The 21,104-nt window shown below is 38.3% G+C and overlaps 1 protein-coding gene across 2 annotated transcripts in view; it reads left to right on the forward strand.

The window, feature by feature from the left end:
- Positions 1–21,104, forward strand: part of TOPBP1 (DNA topoisomerase II binding protein 1) — a 49,576-nt gene that overhangs the window by 18,398 nt on the left and 10,074 nt on the right. For both annotated transcript variants that reach the window (XM_036332561.1, XM_036332560.1), the window contains exons 11-20: positions 3,346–3,689; positions 4,337–4,509; positions 9,235–9,446; positions 10,894–11,180; positions 13,676–13,849; positions 13,936–14,045; positions 16,403–16,526; positions 17,354–17,500; positions 17,619–17,721; positions 20,165–20,357. In XM_036332561.1, coding sequence (XP_036188454.1) covers positions 3,346–3,689; positions 4,337–4,509; positions 9,235–9,446; positions 10,894–11,180; positions 13,676–13,849; positions 13,936–14,045; positions 16,403–16,526; positions 17,354–17,500; positions 17,619–17,721; positions 20,165–20,357 — 1,867 coding nt within the window. The remainder of the gene's footprint in view (positions 1–3,345; positions 3,690–4,336; positions 4,510–9,234; positions 9,447–10,893; positions 11,181–13,675; positions 13,850–13,935; positions 14,046–16,402; positions 16,527–17,353; positions 17,501–17,618; positions 17,722–20,164; positions 20,358–21,104) is intronic.

The raw sequence follows: 21,104 nt of genomic DNA on the forward strand, positions 1-21,104 counted from the left end.
TTTTTTGCTTCCTCGCATTTCAAATCATTGACTTGATTCTTGCGCTCCTCTGGTCTGCTGTCGGGAGTCTGTATAACATTCGTTATTTCAGTCCGTGTATGCTTAATTTCTAGTTGGTTCCCCAATATAAGATCGAGGGTCTTATTAGTTTTCTTGTAGATCTCATTAAGTTTATCGGCGGCTTCTAAACAGTTCTTGAGAGACCTTAAAAGTGTGGTTCTGAACTCTATATCTTCCATTGACAATTTTGTCCTGTTTCTTTGTCTCCGCATTTTGTTATGCTTCCTTGGTGCACCCCCTAGTGGTCTTTGTTCGCAGTCTTATAGTTAAATCTTGATTGTTGTAGCTAATTCCAGGGAGGGTTTGACCTCCAGGCCAAGTGGCTATGAGAATCAGCTGTGTCAGCAGTGAGAGAACTTCTGTCCTCTAGGGAGGTGCTAATCTAGCCTTTGCCTGAGGCTATCTGGCAAAAGCCTCTGTGCAGGGCTTGGGCGGGGCGGGTCGCACAGGATCAACAGGGTGGGCCGGAGAGAGCAGTTATGGTGGCTCTCAGTCCTGTCCCCAGGGGCTCTGCCTCTCTGAGTCCCAGCACCCGCTGCAAAGCTCAGAGAGAAAGCTGCACTCGCTCTGACCGAAGCCAGACAGTCCCGCTGCTCCCATTTGAGTCTGGGTCCCTAAAGACTCGCCCGGATCCGGAGCTCAGAGTCTGCGACTCCCTCCCGATTGAAAACGCCAACCGCGTCCTCCGCCGCCAGCCCGCTCCGCGCACTCCGCACCTCAGAATTTGACTTCAGCACTGCACCTCCTCTGAGTGTCCGTATGCGTTTCTCTTTCCTCCTAGTTGTAGGACTTCCACTCAGCCAGCGTTCCTGTGGTTCTGGGTGATGTCCCTTCCGTTTTTTGGTTTCACTTTTGAAGTAGTTGTTCAAAGCAGCAAACTCCGGCGTTAACCTATGCCGCCATCTTGGTTCTCCTCGCTATTCTAAACTTAGTCAATTTTGTCTGATATTAATCCCTGCCTCATGTGTATTAGCATTAGTATGACTGACTTTTTCTTTTAACTGTAAATTTGGTTGATTTATGTTTATTGTTATTTGTGATATATTTTTATTCTACCATCTTATTTTTTATTTTGTCCCATTTTTCTATGTTTCCCACTCTAAACTTCATATCTTTCCCTCTACTGATTTGGAAATTAAATATTTTTATTTAACTTATTTATTTTTTTAAGTGATATGAACAGCCTTAATTGGTTGCAATGGGAAGTGGAAAAGGCAAGGATATGACAGCTCTGGCTCCTGAGGCAGCTTCACAGACTCTGTAGCCACCCTTGAAAAGCTTTTTTAGAGAAGGAAGGGAAAGAGAGAGAAACATTGATATGAGAGCTGGTCCTGGAAAATAGGAGCATGGTTGTCTGTTTGTTAACTGGTCAAGAATGGTTTCTGGCTGGGCTGGTGTAGTTCAGTGGTTGAGCATTGACCTATGAACCAGAAGGTCACAGTTCGATTCCATGTCAGAGCACGTACCCGGGCTTCGGGCTCAATCCCAAGTAGTGGGTTATGTGGGAGGCAGCCGATCAGTGATTCTCTTTCATCATTGATGTTTTCTCTCTCTGAAATCAATAAAAACATATTTTTTTAAAAAGCATAACTATTAAACTACTTTGCAGAATGTTTTATACTATGATGTCACCTTCCTCATATATCTCCATAAATTATAAACATATACTGTTATTCTTTTTATTCATTATAGTATGTAACTGAGGATCAGAGTTTCCTGACCTGATCAGTAAATGCTCTATTGAAAACTATACTTCTTCAGAGTGCCAATAAGAGCAATTTAACTTTCATTACGTAGGAATAAGCTATGTACGTTTACATATAACATATTTAAATATGTATGTCAGTGACTAGTTTAAAAGTAAAAATTTTAATGTCTACTTGAGATTAGAATAGAAATAAGAAGACAACATTATAACAATGTTATGGACTCTGGAGCCACACAGAGATTGGTTTATATCACTTTTGCCACAATAACTGACATTAGGCAAGTTACATAACCTCTTTAAGCCTGAGATTTCGCCTGGAGAAAGGGTATAGATATACTAATAGTGTCAACCCCATAGTATCATGAGCATTAATCACTTGCATGTAAAACTCTTGGGCACAATGCCTGTAAAGATGAATACATGAAGAATCCTTGAATAGCTTCTAGGCTTACTTGAATCCCCTATAGGAGAGGTTGGCAAACCGTTTTCATAAAAGGTCAGATGGTAAATATTTTGGGCTTTGCCAGCCACATTCTCCGTATCATGTATTCTGTTTTTACAATAAATTTTAAAAAATATAAAAACCATTCTTAACCCACAGACTGTGAGAGGCCCATTTTGGCCCCTAGGCTGTAGTTTGCTGATCCTACTGTAAAATGTTAACCTTCCAACATGGCACCACTAGAGTTTTTAAGAACACACTAAGTTTTTACCTCCTAAACTTTTAGCCTTGATCTGACAATGTTTGTTGCACACTAGGGACTGTGTATTTTAGTTACTGACATTTATATTTTATATAGCTATGTCTTTTTTCTTTTACTACCCATCTGTCAGCCAACTTGATCTTAAAAAGAAGTTAAGATCATTTGCTTGGGTCCTTGATCAGTTCTCTTAAGAAATCTGTATAGAAGCTAAGTAGCTCCAATCTTCTATCTACAATATTAAAAGCATAATATGCTAATTAGACCGGACGACCTTCCGGATGAAGCCACGTTGGGGGGGGGGGGGAGGGTTGAGGGGGAAGGGGCAGAGGCGGCCACCATGGCAGCGGCGGGGGCTGAGCCCCTTGCACGAATTTTATGCATTGGGCTTCTAGTTTCAATATAAAACATTTTAGGAATTCGTAAAAGAAGTAACCATAGTTCTCTTATTATTATATTTATACAGTTATTTTCATGTAAATGGCTTGACTACTTGAGGCCTGTTACTTCTGTTTTTTCTTTAATGATATACTCCCTAATGTGAATTATCTAAACCAGTTTTGGAACTAAGACACACCTTGGGGTGATTAGAGCTTCATAATTTTCAGCTAATTAGAGTTTCTAGTATGCTAGGAGTACTTAGAATGGTTAACATGATTGCTGATACCCTTCCTAATGAAACATGGTAATACTGATAACATTCTTGATAACCCAGAAGATGGAGTGGTTTCATATCCTTTATGCATTGTGTATTTATTAAAGCCTTAGTTTTTAAGTGTAGTCACAATTCTCAGACTCTGTGTTACCTTAATATCCTTGCTAGAAAGTAAACTTTATAAGATAAACTGTTAGAAAACATTCCTTTTTCTCTTCCAGTTGAAGCTGCAAAGTCTGAAGTTGGGGCCTTTAATGACACTACTCATGTTGAGCCCTTGAATGATTCTACTCATATTTCTATGCAAGAAGAAAACCAATCTTCTGTCAGTCATGACCCCCCTGATTACTCTACAATTACTGAAGAAGGTTTATTTAGCCAAAAGAGTTTCCTTGTTTTGGGTTTTAATAGTGAAAATGAGTCTAACATTGCAACTGCCATAAGAGAAAATGCTGGAACAACCGTATCCCTTCAGAGCAGAATCGTTGCCGATTATGCAGTGGTTCCTCTGCTGGGGTCTGAAATAGAAGCAACTGTGGGAGAAGTTGTTACAAATACGTGGCTGGTAAGAAAATACATATGAATGCCAAGAGTGCTAATGTTTATTTCTTAGCAGTTCAGTTTAGGTAAATTGGTGTTTGGGTATGGGCAGTGAGTGACTGACTGGGTTTTCTTTTAGCAAAGGAAGTGCTAAAACAGGAGAACATTCAAGCTTCTTGGCCCCAATCCTGGTGGGGACTGTCGTTGCCCGGGGCCAGAGCAGCAGCATTTCTTGTTAGGTAGTTACTCCAGGTCATCTCATACAATTTCAGTTTTCCCCGTTTTCTCACCACCAAAACATGACATGCACTTTTGTATTCCATCTTGTTGGCTTATCACTGGTAATTTCACCATTGATTTTTTTTTTTAACTTTCCAAGTATTTAGAGGAAAAAATTATAAACTAATACATTGAAAGAAATTAAATTTGAAACAATATTCAATGACTTCAATAAGCCTGACTGATTTAATATTCTTAATATTTTAGAATGTAATATTTAATAGAATGAATTGAGATATTCCTTTACATATTTAAAATGTAATGAGAATAAGCATACACAAGTTTATATTAAAGTTTCTTTTCATTTAACCAAAATTATTGCTACTATAACTGAACCAGTGTTAGCGACTGGTTGCTTATTTCAGGTTGATGTTGTTTCTCTTGTTTTTAAAGGTAACTTGTATAGAGTATCAGACATTAATTGATCCCAAGTCAAGTCCTCTCTTCAAGCCAGTCCCAGTAATGGCAGGAATGACTCCTTTAGAGGATTGTGTTATTTCCTTCAGCCAGTGTGTGGGAGCAGAAAAAGACTCATTGACATTCTTAGCAAAGTTCCTTGGAGCAAGGTATGTAATATTTTTAGTGTACCTGCTGTCTTGATGTACTTTTGTTTGTTTTGACTTAATTAGAATTTGGCTGGGTGTCTTTATAATATTTACCCTAGTATGGGTAGTGTGAAGTGTTTCTATGTGATGGCTCAACAAGAGAAGGGAGAGTGTATCAGGTAGGTGCCTGGCAAATATTAAGACTACAGACATTAATGCTTACCTGCCAGGAAAGGGAATATTTAAAGCTGATATGTGCACCTTTATTGCTTATCTAAGCATTATTTCAGCCAGAAATGCAAATGTTAAGTGGGAATAATGAATATTTTGGGAGAAAGAAAATGAATTTTAAAGTTGCTTCCAAAATCCAAATTAACCCTAAGTGAACATTAGATGGTAGTTGTTTTAAAAGAAATAGAAAACTATTACATTAGTAATTATAAATAAACTAAACTTTTACATAAAAGAATAGTTATTTAGCCCATCCGATGTGGCTCAGTGGTTGAGCACCGACCTATGAACCAGGAGGTCACGGTTTGATTCCTGGTCAGATTGTGGGCTTGATCCCCAGTGTGGGGTGTGCAGGAGGCAGCCAATCAATGATTCTCTCATCATTGATGTTTCTATCTCTCCCTCTCCCTTCCTCTCTGAAATCAATAAAAACATTTTTTAAAAACAGCTAATTTGGCTGCTCAAAATAAATAAGTAAATAAATAAATAAAGTTATTTTAGATTATGAAGCAAACTTAAAAAATTTTAAGCAAGAAGTGCACCTAAAATTAAGTGATTAAGAACAAAAAAAGATTGTCAAAGATATGTCAAGTAAATGCAAACAGAAAGGAGGGCCCTGGCCCTGTGGCTCAGTTGGTTGGAACATCATCCTGTACACCAAATGGTTGTGGGTTCCATTCCAGGTAAGGACACATGTGTTGTTTGCATGTTCAGTCTCCAGTCAGGGCATGAACAGGAAGCAACATCAATGTTTATTTCTCACATTGATGTTTCTCTCCATCACTCCCTCTCTCCATACCTCCCTCCTTCTCTTCCTCTCTCTCTCTTCCCTCTCTTCTTCCTCTCTCCCTCTTCCTCTCTTGCTTCCTTCCTCTCTCTAAAATCAGTAAAAACATCCTTGGGAGAGGATTAAAAAAAAAAGAGGGAAATGAGAAACCAAGATGGCGGCATAGGTTAACGCCGGAGTTTGCTGCCTCGAACAACCACTTCAAAAATACAACTAAAAGACAGAACGGACATCATCCAGAACCATAGGAAGGCTGGCTGAGTGGAAGTTCTACAACTAGGAGGAAAGAGAATAAATAGCATACCGAGACTCAGGAGGCGCAGTACTGAAGTCAAATACTAAAGTGCGGAGTGCATGCAGAGCGGGCTGGCGGCGGAGGGCACGGTTGTCTTTTTCAATCGGGAGGGAGTCCCAGACTCTGAGCTCCAGATCCGGGCGAGTCTCTAGGGACCCAGACTCAAACGGGAGAAGCGGGACTGTCTGGCTTCGGTCAGAACTCGAAGGCAGCTTTCTCTCCGAGGTTTGCAGCAGTTGCTGGGACTCTGAGAGGCAGAGCACCTGGGGACGGGACTGAGAGCAGCCATAACTGCTCGCTCTGCCTGCCCTGTTGATCCCATGCGACCCGCCCCACCCAAGCCCTGCACAGAGGCATTTGCCGGATAGCCTCAGGCAAAGGCTAGATTAGACCTCCCTAGAGGACAGAAGTTCTCTCACTGCAGACACAGCTGATTCTCACAGCCACTTGGCCTGGAGGTCAAATCCCCCCTAGTATTAACTACAACAATCAAGGCTTAACTACAACAAGACTGCGCACAAAGACCACTAGGGGGTGCACCAAGAAAACATAAAAAAATGCGGAGACAGCCGAAACCGGTTTGGCTCAATGGATAGAGCGTCGGCCTGCGGACTGAGGGGTCCCGGGTTCGATCCCGGTCAAGGGCATGTACCTGGGTTGCGGGCACATCCCCAGTGGGGGATGTGCAGGAGGCAGCTGATCGATGTTTCTCTCTCATCGATGTTTCTAGCTCTCTATCTCTCTCCCTTCCTCTCTGTAAAACATCAATAAAATATATTTAAAAAAAAAAAATGAGACAAAGAAACAGGACAGAAATGACAGAAATGGAAGATAATAGAGCTCAAAACCACACTTTTAAGGTCTTTCAATAATTTTCTAGAAACAGCCGATAAATGTAGTGAGATCCTCAAGAAATCTAATGAGAACCTCGATGTTGTGATAAAGAACCAACTAGAAATTAAGCATACACTGACTGAAATAAAGAATATTATACAGTCTCCCAAGAGCAGACCAGAGGAGCGCAAGAATCAAGTCAAAGATTTGAAATGCGAAGAAGCAAAAAACACCCAACCGGAAAAGCAAAATGAAAAAAGAATCCGAAAATACGAAGATAGTGTAAGGAGCCTCTGGGACAGCTTCAAGCGTACCAACATCAGAATTATAGGGGTGCCAGAAGATGAGAGAGAGCAAGATATTGAAAACCTATTTGAAGAAATAATGACAGAAAACTTCCCCCACCTGGTGAAAGAAATAGACTTACAGGTCCAAGAAGCGCAGAGAACCCCAAACAAAAGGAATCCAAAGAGGACCACACCAAGACACATCATAATTAAAATGCCAAGAGCAAAAGACAAAGAGAGAATCTTAAAAGCAGCAAGAGAAAGAAACACAGTTACCTACAAGGGAATACCCATATGACTGTCAGCTGATTTCTCAACAGAAACTTTGCAGGCCAGAAGGGAGTGGCAAGAAATATTCAAAGTGATGAATGCCAAGAACCTACAACCAAGATTACTTTATCCAGCAAAGCTATCATTCAGAATTGAAGGTCAGATAAAGAGCTTCACAGATAAGGAAAAGCTAAAGGAGTTCATCACCACCAAACCTGTATTATATGAAATGCTGAAAGGTATCCTTTAAGAAGAGGAAGAAGAAGAGAAAGGTAAAGATACAAATTATGAACAACAAATATGCATCTATCAACAAGTGAATCTAAGAATCAAGTGAATAAATAATCTGATGAACAGAATGAACTGGTGATTATAATAGAATCAGGGACATAGAAAGGGAATGGACTGACTATTCTTGTGGGGGAAAGGGGTGTGGGAGATGCGGGAAGAGTCTGGACAAAAATTGTGCACCTATGGATGAGGACAGTGGGTGGGGAGTGAGGGCGGAGGGTGGGGCGGGAACTGGGAGGAGGGGAGTTATGGGGGGAAAAAAGAGGAACAAATGTAATAATCTGAACAATAAAGATTTAATTAAAAAAAAAAGATTGGAAAAAAAAAAAAGAGGGGTTGCAATTTTAATGCCAGACGAAAAGGATTTATAAATCAAGAGTACTATTCACACTGAAGGATATATGTAACATAGACCATGACTGTCATTCATAAAACAAAAACAACAGGAGATTTAAGGAGGAATTAACAGAAATACATTCCTTGTAGGAGACTTGAATTCCCATCTTTTTACTTCATGACAGGTCAAACAGAAAACAAGGAAGGATAGATTTAAATAACATAGTTAGACATGTACCCTGAAACAGTGAGCATACCTGTTCAAGTGCCTGTGGAACATGCATAAATATTGCTTAAAGAAATTTGCCACAAAGAAAGCCTCAGTAAATTCCTAAAGTAGAAAGAGTGCAAACTCTGTTCCAAAAAACTGGAAATGAATAGAAATAGAAAGTGAAAAGACCTTGTCAACTGGACATTCTTTAACTGTTTTTAACAACTCGTGGTTCAAAGAGGAATTTGAAACCATTTATAAGCCTAGAAATTGTTATCAAATCAGTAGTGAAAAGAACTCTAGTGCCCAGATTATGATCTTAAAAATGTTTTTGATTTTTTTTTTTTTTTTTTTTTTTTTTTTTTTTTTTTTTTTGGAGAGAATGGAAGTGGGAGAGAGAGACAGACAGACAGACATTGATTTGTTTATGCATTCCTTGGTTGATTCTTGTATGTGCCCTGATGGGGAATCGAACCTATAACCTTGGTGTTATCAGGATGATGTTCTAACCAACTGAGCTACTCGTCCAGGGCCTGGATTGTGATCTTAAAATACCATTTCCCACTAAAGCATAAAGAAACCATTAATTCCACATTTGGGACAGCAAAAAGTACCAGTGAGTCTGGAGCACTTGTGAGACCAGATAGCAAATACTAGGGAAGGTTGTGTCAAAAGGAACTGCACTGGCCAAAGAAAGGAAAATTTAAGTATTACTAGAAATGATAATGGTAGTGGATCCAAACACATCAAATAATGTTTCAATCATGATTTCCTAATGACATCAAACAAACTAAGCTAATTGGTCATGTTTGAAAGTTTCTAGGGAACCAACCCTTCATTTTGAGAGCTGGTAAATAAAGGGAAAGAATCAAGTATACATATATTTTTGTTAATCTTCACCTGTGGAAATTTTTTCCATTGCTTTTCAGAGAGTGGAAAGGAAGGAGGGGGTGGTTGTTTCTTGAAAGTCTAGTTTAATTAATTTGCTTGTTTTTATAAAAAAGTTTTAATTGTAGCAATACATTTTTATCCTAAAGTATTAAGGGTATTAGCTTATTTTAAGATATAGAACTGACTTTTAATCAGTGAGTACAGTATTTACTTACACATAGAACTCTGACAACACTGTTGTTAGAAACTTCATTCTTAGTTTGCTGGCTAATCGTGTATATGACCATTTGCTTTCTTTAAATACAACTTCTAGCGTTCAAGAATTCTTTGTTCGCAAATCCAATGCAAAGAAAGGCATGTTTGCTAGTACACATCTTGTGTTGAAAGAACCAAGTGGTTCTAAATACGAAGCTTCCAAGAAGTGGAATTTACCGGCGGTTACTATAGCTTGGCTGTTGGAGACTGCTAGAACTGGAAGGAGAGCAACTGAAAACCATTTTCTGATTGAAAATTCAACTAAAGAAGGTTAGTGCTTTTGTTTTGTTCTTTTGTATATACATGGTTTTACAATTTGATGGTTTCTGGGATATCAATGTGTCAAAGCTTATTTTTAGGTAAGGTCATTGATTTCTACTTTTCACAATGGGCACAGTGAGCCACTATTGGGCATTCATTATTGGGTGGGAAAATAAATGTGTGTTCATAGCACAAATGTTTAATTTGTAATTGTTCTAGCGAGTGTAGGCACTATCTGAAAGTAGAGGGTGCGTAACAATATAGGAGTGTTCTAGGGGCTCAGTGTTTGAAGTCTAAAGATGTGAGCCTTGATCCCTGTTCTGTGTTCCTTCTGTGGCTCATACTGACACACTGTAATTAGTGTTCTCTCTTCTCATCTTTGGACTTGGTGTGTTTTCCCTAGCCTACCTCATGCCTGTTCCTCTTTCTTACCTTTCAGTTCTCAGCTTGGATCTCTTCCTTGGGAAGCCTTCCTTGACTCACCAAGTCTGGCCTTTGTCTTGTCATCAGACCCTGCATTACCCCTTGTATAGCTCTAGTTTACTCAACTATAAGCTCTGAAAAGCAAGGAATACACATGTCTTGGGCGTTATGTATTTCCATCGGCTAGCATTGAGACTGGCATGGAGTGGCCATCTAATGTGTTTGTTAAATGGTGGAAAACAGTAGGAGGCAGGTGGGAGGACACAATAGCCAACTTCTTATAAGATGGTAGGATCCCTGGACAAACTTCACAGACAATTCAGCAGCTTAGGAACAGCTCTCAGAGCCATTCCTTACCAGGCAGCCTAGGAATTTTATAATTGAAGCAAAGTGACGTTTTGGTCATATTAAAATTTCATTAAGGACTTTTCCAGAAACTTGAGTAGTTGTTAACTCTGAGTACATGTCATTAGAATTTTCTTTACTCTGCCATTGATTATGATGACATTTAATTTTTTGGCAAATTGTGAGGTTTACTGAGAATATTTTGAGTTACAGCAGGCTGAAATGGGAAATCTGATCTCATTAATTATTTCAGTTGATGTGCTTGTCTAACTCAACTTTTTTTAATTTTTTTTAAGAGGATCACTTTTTATTTTATTTCAGAGAGGGAGAGGGAAAGATAGAAACATGAATGATAAGAGAGAATCATTGATTGGCTGCCTCCCACACGCCCCCTGCTGGGGACCACGCCCATAACCCAGGCATGTGCCCTTGACTGGAATCAAACCCAGGACCCTTCAGTCGATAGGCCGACACTCTATCCACTGGGCCAAACCAGCTAGGGCTAACTCAACGTATTTTAATATATCATCTGGTCTGTTTCTTTAAAAAGTAGGTATATAATTTTGTGATTTAAAGTGTACTTGAGAATTCGCATGAAAAATAACAGTAAGATAAAAATCTCAGGTGCTTTAGAAGAAAAAAAGTTGATATTAGTGGCTCACATTTGCTCTTTTTTTTAAATCTCCAGAGCAAAGCTTAGAAACTGAAATAACAAATGGGATGAATCTAAATTCAGATGCTGCGGAGCATCCTGCCATAAGCCTGGAGACTCACAGAAAAGCCGCTATTACGCCTTTAGATATGAACCGCTTTCAGAGTAAAGCTTTCCATGCTGTAATCTCACAGCACACCGGGCAGGCTCCACAGCCCGCTCCCGCAGCACAGCTGCTGCAGAAGGAGCCCTCGTTAGACCTGGATACGCCATCAAAATTTCTGTCCAAGGACAAACTCTTCAAGCCTTCCTTTGATGTAAAGGTAAGGTTTCTAGAAAATGGTCCTGGAATTGACAGTTTTATAGTTTAAGCACCATATTCTGCATCACCTCTAAAGTTTATAGTAGTAAATTTTCCAGAGATGTTGGCAAGTAGATTCATATTATTGAGTGGAGGCCCCAGATGTACCTGTGGTTGGTAACAGCTAGAGAAAAAAATAGTGTGAAACCAGGACCTCTTTGGGCTTCATTATTTCCATTTGTAAAATAATGGAAAATCTGTAGATGACCTCTAAGGTCTCATAGTTCACAGAATCTTTAAGTAGTAAATGAAGTAATAGTAGGCAGGAAAGTAGTTGAAATATTTTCAGTCATTTAGACCTTTTTTTAGATACCTTGCAGAGGAAAGCTCGTGGTTCTGAAATAGTTTCTGTGAAGTTATAAAACACGTTTAAAGCTTTCATTGTTTAGAGCAGTGATTTTCCAACTGGTGTACCACAGGATTTTTAAAACATGCAGTACTTGACTAGTCAGGGGCACTCACCTCTTTTCCCTTAGATTGTCAATTTTTAATATACACATTCGGAAAACCTACTTTGTTATGTAAAGGACTTTCAGCTTTAATGGACACCCCCGCACCCAAATTAGTTCGTTATATTGAGGTTTTACTGTAGTACTAAAAATCTGAAAAGAATAATTGAGGGTAGGAACTAGTCCTAGTTATTAAAACAAAGTCACAGTAATTGAAGCAATTTGTTATTGTCACATGAGTTATCAAATCAGTGAAGATTACACCCCATATATAGAATTTATTATGTAATAAATGATGTATTTCAATCAGACAACTGAGGAAACAGTTGGGATGAGACTTCATAACCTAGCATCAGAATAAATACCAGAGGGTCATATATTTAAACATGAGAAATGAAGGCATAAAAACTCTAGAACAGACCATGAGAGAGTTTGTTTTTAAATAATTCAATGTGAGGAAAACCTTTCTAACTATAACGTACCCCAAATGAAAATAAAAATTCATATAAATTTGACAGTAATAAAAAGTTAACTCCACTTATTTATTCTTCTTCAGAGAGGAAGAGGGAGAGAGGGTGAGAGAAACATCTATGAGGGAATCATTGATCGGCTGCCTCTTGCATGCCTCACACTGAGGATGGAGCCACCAACCCAGGCATGTGTCTTGACCAGGAATCGACCATGACCTCCTGTTCATAGGTCGACGCTAAACCACTGAGCCAGTTATCTGCATTTAAATATGAAAATTTTATAAATGTGCAGTAAAAGTAATTGTTTAAAAAAAATTCTTCCTAGCAAAAATTTGACAAACTACAAATTGGGAACAAGTGTGTGTGTGTATGTAAATTCATACAAACATCTTCATGTAAGTGAATATAAAAAAGACATAACCCAATGGAAAAATGGGCAAAGGGTAGGAAGGGATAGCTATAAAAAAAATTTTAAATAGAAATATTCCACATGCATAAAGATGTTTAATCTCATTTAGTATAAGAGGGTGGAAATTGAAACGTACAAATATATTTAACCCACCCACTGTGCTGCCAAGCGTATTGGGAAGCATATACTCAAATGCTTTGTTCAGGAGAACGTCAGTGTTGGTACATACATTTCATTTAAGTGGTTCCCTTTACTCTTGCATGTGCAAAATGGTGTGTGTATGAGTCGTTGCGTCATTATACTGGCAAAAGACTGCTAATCTAAATATTAGTCAGTTGAGCACCGTCAGATACATTCTGTATACACGTGGGATGCTGTGCTTTAAGATGGGAAAGAGAAAGCAAGCCTCTGGATGCAGGGACCTCCTCTCGTGCGGGAACTGGATGGCTTGGGCATAGGAGCGTACTTTGTACTTTTGAAGATTCTTCTTAAGTCTCAGCTCAGTCTGACTTCTTAACCTTCCTTGTAGTTTGTCTTGCTTATATCCATCCTTGCTCACTTGTTTCCATCTATTTTTTTTTAAATATATTTTATTGAATTTTTACAGAGAGGAAGGGAGAGAGGGATAGAGAGTTAGAAACACTGATGAGAGAGAAACATCGATCAGCTGCCTCCTGCACACTCCCCACTGGGGACGTGCCCGCAACCAAGGTACATGCCCTTGACCGGAATCGAACCTGGGACCCTTGAGTCCACAAGCCGACGCTCTATCTACTGAGCCAAACCGGTCAGGGTGCCATCTGTTTTTTTGTCTGCTTATTTGTTTTGGTTTTGATTGTCCTTTATTTAAATGTAAGATTCAGGTAAATGTGGCAAACACTGCTGAAAATGTAAGCTTCTCAGTCTCTTTAAACCAATTTGCGGGATAGTATGAATTTTTTTCTTTGTAGTGTATAGATACAAATAATATTTCATTTTATTGTTTGGAGGAAAACCAGATGAGGTTACAGCTGTAATCCAGTTAATTTTGAGGATTAGCCCCCTTTTCTCTAACTCTCCTTTTTCTCTTCCTTTCCCCTCCTCTTCCTCTCCACCTCTCTCCTTTCGCTCTCCCCCTCCGTACATATAGGATGCATTGGCAGCCTTAGAAACTCCAGGAGGACCTAGCGAAAAGAAAAGGAAGCTGAGTACACCCCTCTCTGAAGTCATTGGCAGAAACTTGAAGCTTGCTTTGGCAAATAGCTCACGAGATGCTGTGGCTCTTTCTGCCAGCCCTCCACTGAAGGACGCTCAATCAGAGACGGTAGAGTTAGATCTCTTACTGAAAAGATGTTTTAGATCAAACATTTCAAACAGTGATGGTCAATGCGTTTTATTTTCCATGGACAGGAAGAAGCTCCAAAGCCACTTCACAAGGTAGTGGTATGTGTGAGTAAAAAACTCAGTAAGAAGCAGAGTGAACTAAACGGGATTGCGGCTTCTCTAGGAGCAGATTACAGGTATTGCCCATCTTTCTGATTGGTGGTGATATGGCCTAAGTTTAAGGGGAACTTCAGGCTCTGTGACCGCCTACAAAGAAACATTTCTCTTGCCTTTTAGTGTGTCATTTTATGTACAAAATCTCTCCAAATGGTTTTTAATTCACTGCATCCTTTTAACATGTTCTCTGCCATATCAGTTCACTCTTATATGTGTGCCTTTTAGGGTGCATTCAACAAATTTTTGACAACCTATTTTGTGCCATTCACTGTTCTAGAAACTTGGCATCTAGGTATGAAATTAAGCATATTTTTACCTAGTGATTTTGAGATTAGAGCCCTCTGAGTACTACTAAGTATTCTAGCAGTACTCCTGAATTAAAAAGGTCTTTTTGTGGATGTTTTAATTTCTATGATTTTTACTACTTTGGAGACATAGATTAGCAGATACGCTCTCGCCCTGAGAGCCAAGCTAAAGGCATGTCTCCAGCACGAATGGCATCAGTGTGAGAGAATTGAGAGGCCCTGGCCTGTTCTGGCCAATCTGCGTTGACTGATTCTTCCACTGTCTGCAGTGCTAGTTTTCTTCATCACTTGTGTTCAGCCATTCATAGATAGCATAATGAGTGGTTTTACAAGTAGCAAACAGTTTGAGGATTACGATTAGCTTCATCTTTCCCTTTAGTAGTCCTATTATTTCAGTTAGCTTTCTATTTGATAAGAGAAATTAGATCAGAATATAAAAATGTGTCACAGTTATAAGCATTTATTGTAGGATAGTGAAGCTTTCTTATAACTATTATTACTATCTATTATATGTATAATATAGTATTATCTATTGTTACGTTATTTAGTCACCTATTATATTACTGGTTGCTGAGCACTTAGTATGAGCATTATCTCATTTCATTTTCATAACAGTCTGAGGGGGTGTGTGTGTATGTATGTATATATATATAATTTGTCAAAAATTGAATGTTTCCTTGGATATTGTTTGGATGTGGACTTGATGTAAGACATAAAAGGGACATACATACATGACTTGTGTTTTTATGAGACTTAAAATGCCAATCCTCTCAGTATGAAAAATAGAATATATTACTGAAATTCCTAAATAGGATTTAACTGGCCAATTGCATTAATTTAAAGTTTATATTAAATCTATGCCTGAAATGGATTTCTCAGACTTGGTGATAGTTGAGAGGGAAGAACCCTTGACTATGCAGAGGTTACAGTAGTTATGTGTTTGTAGGATAATCGCTTCTCAAGTGCAGATATCCCAGATGTCCCTGTCCATAGCTAGGACCAGAACTTCTGAAGAGATCACTGATCCTGTCTCCCGCTTCCAGCAGTTAAACATCTAGACTAGAGCTGCTCAGCACATCAGATGCAGATATTTATTACAGATGTTGAATAACATTCACTGTATAAAACGACTTCAGAAATATGTAACTTAACCTACTTCTATAATTTAAAAAAATAAATCAGAATATATGATTAGTATGTAAGTGCCTATGCTTGCCGACACTAGAAGAAAATGGAGTATTCATTTGGATGCATGCATATGGGAAGTTCACCTCAAATCCTGCAGCCACAGCTGAAACAGATACTACAAGCAGCATTTCTTTTGGTTATGTGACTTATCAAGAATTAAGCAAAGTAGAGTCATCAGTCACTCAGTAGTTGTATGTCTGGTATACTAGTGTATATTAAAACTGAAAAAAAAACACCCTTGGGTTTATATGTGTAAAACAGGTTTTTGAGGTCAGGAAAATATTATGTAGGAAGAATCAGGAGATCAGAGCATAATAAGGTAGTTAAGAGTGTGAGTTTTAAAGTCAAACTTGGCTCTGTCATTTCCTGAATATCCTTGAACATCTTACTTACCCATGTCCTTTAGTTCTGTTGTCTGTAAAACCAATGTAATACCAGTGTTTTTGGATTGTTGTGAGGGCTGTATGGAGATAATGATGTGTAAACTACATGGTCTATTATGGGGTGTAGAGCAAGTGTATAGTGAATAGTGACTGCCAACAACTGAAGACAGATTGAATGCTTGGATTTGAAAATACCTTTATTATAAAGTTATATCCATTATAAGAAAGTTGAAACAATTCAGAAAAGTATAAAGAAAAAAGTGATATTCTAAAGTACATCCTTCCAAGTATCTATCTATATATACCTAGAAATATATGTATAAAATTTGACCAAAAAAGTGGAGCCTATCATTTAATATTCTTGCTTGTGCTAGTTCTTACTTACGTTAGTTCTTGAAATTTTGCGAATGTCAAAATATTCTATTCATAGAAATGATGATCATCTTAAACTAATGTAGATATTTCTCTTAGTTATTTGGTTTTTGTACTTGGTTGTTTCAGGTGGAGTTTTGATGAAACAGTGACTCATTTCATCTATCAAGGGCGACAGAATGACACTAATCGAGAATATAAATCTGTAAAAGAAAGAGGAATACACATTGTTTCAGAGCACTGGCTTTTAGAAGTAAGCAATACTTTTAATCCTCCTGTGTCTGTTAAATTAAAATGTACATGAACACTATTTCAAGGCATAACCAATTTCAGTGTACGTACAGAAGTTTGATTGCCTTAACAGTGCACATCTCATTTCTTTGGCATCAGAAACTAAATATCTCTGGTTCTGTTTTACTAAAGAGAAATGATATGGAAAAAAATGTTATGATAATTTAAGGAGAATTAATTAATGTTATAATAATTTAAGGAGAATTAATTAATGCATGTATTTACCAATACAACTGTCTCTTCTTTCTGGGTATTTCCTTGGAATGTGGTTGATACCTTGGCAAAAGCATAGAAATAGAATTAGATTTTATACATTAGTAAACATGACATTGAAAAGTGAGGACAATATTGAATATAAACTGCAATTTAAAAATTAAAAATTTTTTTAAGTGAGGAGAGTTTAATTGTCCTTTGTATAATGGCTGTTTTAGTATCAACTAGCTTTCAAAACTTTAATTTAGCAAGCCCTGGCTGGTGTGCTCAGTGGTTAGAGCATTGGCCTGCACACCAAAAGGTCATCGGTTTGATTCCTGGTCAAGGGGTTATGTACCTAGGTTGCAAGTTCCATCCCCCACCAAGGTCAGGGCATGTGTGGGAGGCGACCAATCAATGTGTCTCTCAAATTGATGTTTCTATCTCCTCTGCTCTCCCTTCCTTCCACACTCTAAACCTTGAATTTTTATCCTGTCATTATTATTCCCTAATGTATTGATTATCCTTATCCAACTTAACATCATGTATTCTCTAAGATGTTTTCAGTCCTGCTTAAAGTACACCATTCTATTGCAGTGTGCCCAGGAGTATAAGCACCTTCCCGAATCTCTGTATCCACATACTTATAATCCCAAAATGAGCTTGGATATCAGTGCAGTGCAAGGTGACAGACTCTCTAATAGTCGGCTGCTCTCAGCTGATGGGACAACAAAGAATGATGAGGTAGGTAATATGGAAGGTACATTTTCCCCCTCCTTGAGCAGAGCATATAATCACATACGGCTGTGAAACCGTATACAATGGCTTGGTTTGAGCAACTGTTATTTTTCTCCTTCAATAGCCAGATCATTTGCCTGTAGAAGAAAATGATATAGACAATATGACCACCAGTAACAAAGAAGTAGCAACATCAAATGGAAATGGAAGGAATGACTCTAAAGGAGGTAAAGTATTTTAAATTATATTAAAAAAATTATACATAATTTCTTTGCATCAAATGGAAAAATAAGTGCTAAACAGAAATAAAACATATATTTGAGGATTGATTGAAGTCCCATGCCAGTCATTAAGAAATAATATTCAAAACTTTAAGTGGTTAAAGTGAAATAGCCCTATTTTATTAAAGGTAGGTGGAGTTGGTGACTAAAATTTTTTTCCTTTGGTTCAGTTCTTGTCAGTGATATTCAGAAAGTTCTATTATATGTAATATATACACCGAGTCACCAGATTATTATGACCACCCCATCTACTTCATTGACACTTCCAAATACTGAATATTGAAAACTTCCTAAGCAAATACTCTCAAGGTTTTATTATTATTATTTGCATAACTAATTCACTTCATTGTACTGATGGGGTGGTCATAATCTGGTCACTCAGTGTATATAAATTTTTTTTAATATATATTATGAACTTGAGCCCCTTTGGTCTGAGGGGCAATGCTCTAACCATTGAGCAAACCGGCCAAGGCTCACATGGTTTTAAAGGTACAGAAGGAGGCATGAAGAGCTTCTACCTTTCAATGTTAGTTTGGTTTTTTTTTTGTATCCTTCAAGGGCTGTTTTATGCATACATGATCATAAATATGTATATTCTCTCCTGACCTGCTTTTTAAAAAAATACATAAATTTGGGCTCAGTGGTTAGAGTGTCTGCCTGTGGACTGAAGAGTCTTGGGTTTGATTCTGGTCCGGGGCATGTACCCTGGGCCCAGTTGGGGTGCACACAGGAGGCAACTAGTCAATGTGTCTCCCTCTCTAAAAAAATCAATGGAAAAAATATCTTTGGGTGAGGGTTTAAAAAAACAAACCATAAATTATATATGTTGTTTTATACTTTAATCTTGATCTTTTTAACAGTTCATATCGGTACATAGGGAGCTCCTTCAGTCTTTTTTTTTTTTTTTGGCAGCAGTATATGGTATTCATTGTATGAATGTCCCACTTTACTTAGCCAGTCCCTTGTTGATGGGCATCTCGGATATTTTTAATTTCTTGCTATTACAAAGTGTGCTGCAATGAATAGTCATATATGTATAAGTGTCCCCTTTTTAATGGATTGACACATTATTTGCGGGTAGTTTTTATCACGCACTAACAGGTGGCGCGGGCCATTTTTGCTAATTTTTTGCGCAAATGGCAACGTTCAGTAAAATTACGATAACTTTAGTTTTACTTTTTTTTTCTTTTTCATTTTTTTAATATTTTTATTGATTTTTTTACAGAGAGGAAGGGAGAGGGAGAGAGTTAGAAACATCGATGAGAGAGAAACATCAACCAGCTGCCTCCCGCACAACTCCTACTGGGGATATGCCCGCAACCAAGGTACATGCCCTTGACCGAAATCGAACCTGGGACCTTTCAGTCCGCAGGCCGACGCTCTATCCACCGAGCCAAACCGGTTTTGGCTTACATATTTTTTTTCAATGAAACTTTTTGTGATTTACTATAAAATGTATACTGAATTATTTTTCTTAGAATCGCACTGAATGCGTGGCGAGGCAGAGAATTGTGTGAAGGGATAACTCTACGCAGTTGAATAGATTACCGTTATACCTGGAAGTACATACATAATTCACCATTGTATGTGTTAGAGACCCAAATTTTGTCCTTTGGAATTCGTATATCTGCATGTTAGCATCCCTTTAGAGCAATAAAAAAAGTATAAAAATAAACGTATTTATACGTTACCCGCATTCTACCGCTAGTCTATAAAAAACGTATTAATACGTGTCCCGCGCTCTACTACCAGTCAACATAAAACATATAAATATGTTTCCCACATACAATGTGTTAATATTTTCTATTTTCCATACTCATTCTACCCTATCCGAGCTTTCCCTATGACTTGTCTATTTACTCTCACTCCGTTCATTCCGAATACATTTATTTAGTACCTATTCAGTGTTTAGTCTGTAATATATATATATATTTTATATATATATATATAATGTATATTATATAGTGTGGTGTGTTTTCAAGGACCACTGGGTAAAATCACATACATAAATGACTGTTGTGCACCTCAGACTGTTGTACCTAAATGAGAGCGTGTAAGCAGCAGGCAGGCTCTACAAGAGAGAATCACTGCAAGTCTTAGCAGAGTGTCTTCAAAGGGCTTCCTGATTCTTTTATGCACAGGCCTCGTGGTAAGGGCTGCCTTCGTGTTCTGCACTATTCGTAGTCTTAGTACTTTACTAGAGCCTGTAAGTATATTCAGTGAATGCCTACTATAGCCTGTAAGTATATTCAGTAAATGTCAAGTCATTCAACCAAATGTAGACAATAGTTAATATGAGTAAGATGTGATTTTTTAAAAAGTTAATATAAGATGTGATTTAAAAAAGAGAGAAACTTACCTTGATAGGTATATTTGTGTGTGTTTCAAGCACTGACACAGACCTTGGAGATGAGAGAGAATTTCCAAAAGCAGCTTCAGGAGATAATGTCTGCAACATCAATAGTGAAACCCCAAGGGCAAAGGACCTCCCTTTCAAGAAGTGGTTGTAACAGTGCTTCTTCAACCCCTGACAGCACTCGCTCCGTCCGCAGTGGACGAAGTAGAGTCCTGGAGGCCCTGAGGTAAGTACCTGGTGGCAGCAAGCGGTGACTACATGATTTGAGGGAGAGGTAGCTTCTAATGCAGGTACCTGCTGACTCAGTTCCTTGAATTAAGCCTAATTTTGCTTTTTTGTTTGTAATTTTTATTTTTTTTTACTTTAGACTAAACTTCTACTTTACTATCAAGACCACTAAAAGGGCTATACCACTGGGCCTTATTTAGCCCAAACTACCTATAGGGTTCACAAAAGTAGGTTTACAGTTGTGAGTATGTGGAACACAGAATTTTTGTTTTGTACTTTGTGGGTTTTTTTTGTTTTTTTGTTTTTAATTTAGAGGAAGGGGGAGAGAAACATCAGTAGGAGAGAACCATTGATAGCTGCTTCCCACATGCCCCCTACTGGGGATTGAGCCTGTAACCCAGGCATGTGCCCTGACTGGGAATTGAACTGGCGACCTCTTTGGTGCATGGGATGATGCTCAACCACTGTGCCACACTTGCCAGAGCAGAGTTTATTCCTGTATTAATTATTGAATTATTTTCCATGCAACAACTGTAAACCTACTTTTGCCCACCCCTGTATATTATAGTCAGAAACCACCTTCCTCGCTTTTCTGACTTCCCTCCCTTGTTCCAAGCAGTTCTGGGATTCTTAATTGGGGGCAGGAAACAGACACATAGGTTTGGTTTCTTACCAAGCAGTGCTTCACAGTGAGGCGTGATTTAAACAGTTGTTTCTTATTGAAACTATATGTATTTTGTATTCT

Source organism: Myotis myotis, unplaced genomic scaffold, assembly GCF_014108235.1.
Source record: "Myotis myotis isolate mMyoMyo1 unplaced genomic scaffold, mMyoMyo1.p scaffold_m19_p_13, whole genome shotgun sequence".
In the NCBI taxonomy this organism is placed as follows: Eukaryota; Metazoa; Chordata; class Mammalia; order Chiroptera; family Vespertilionidae; genus Myotis; species Myotis myotis.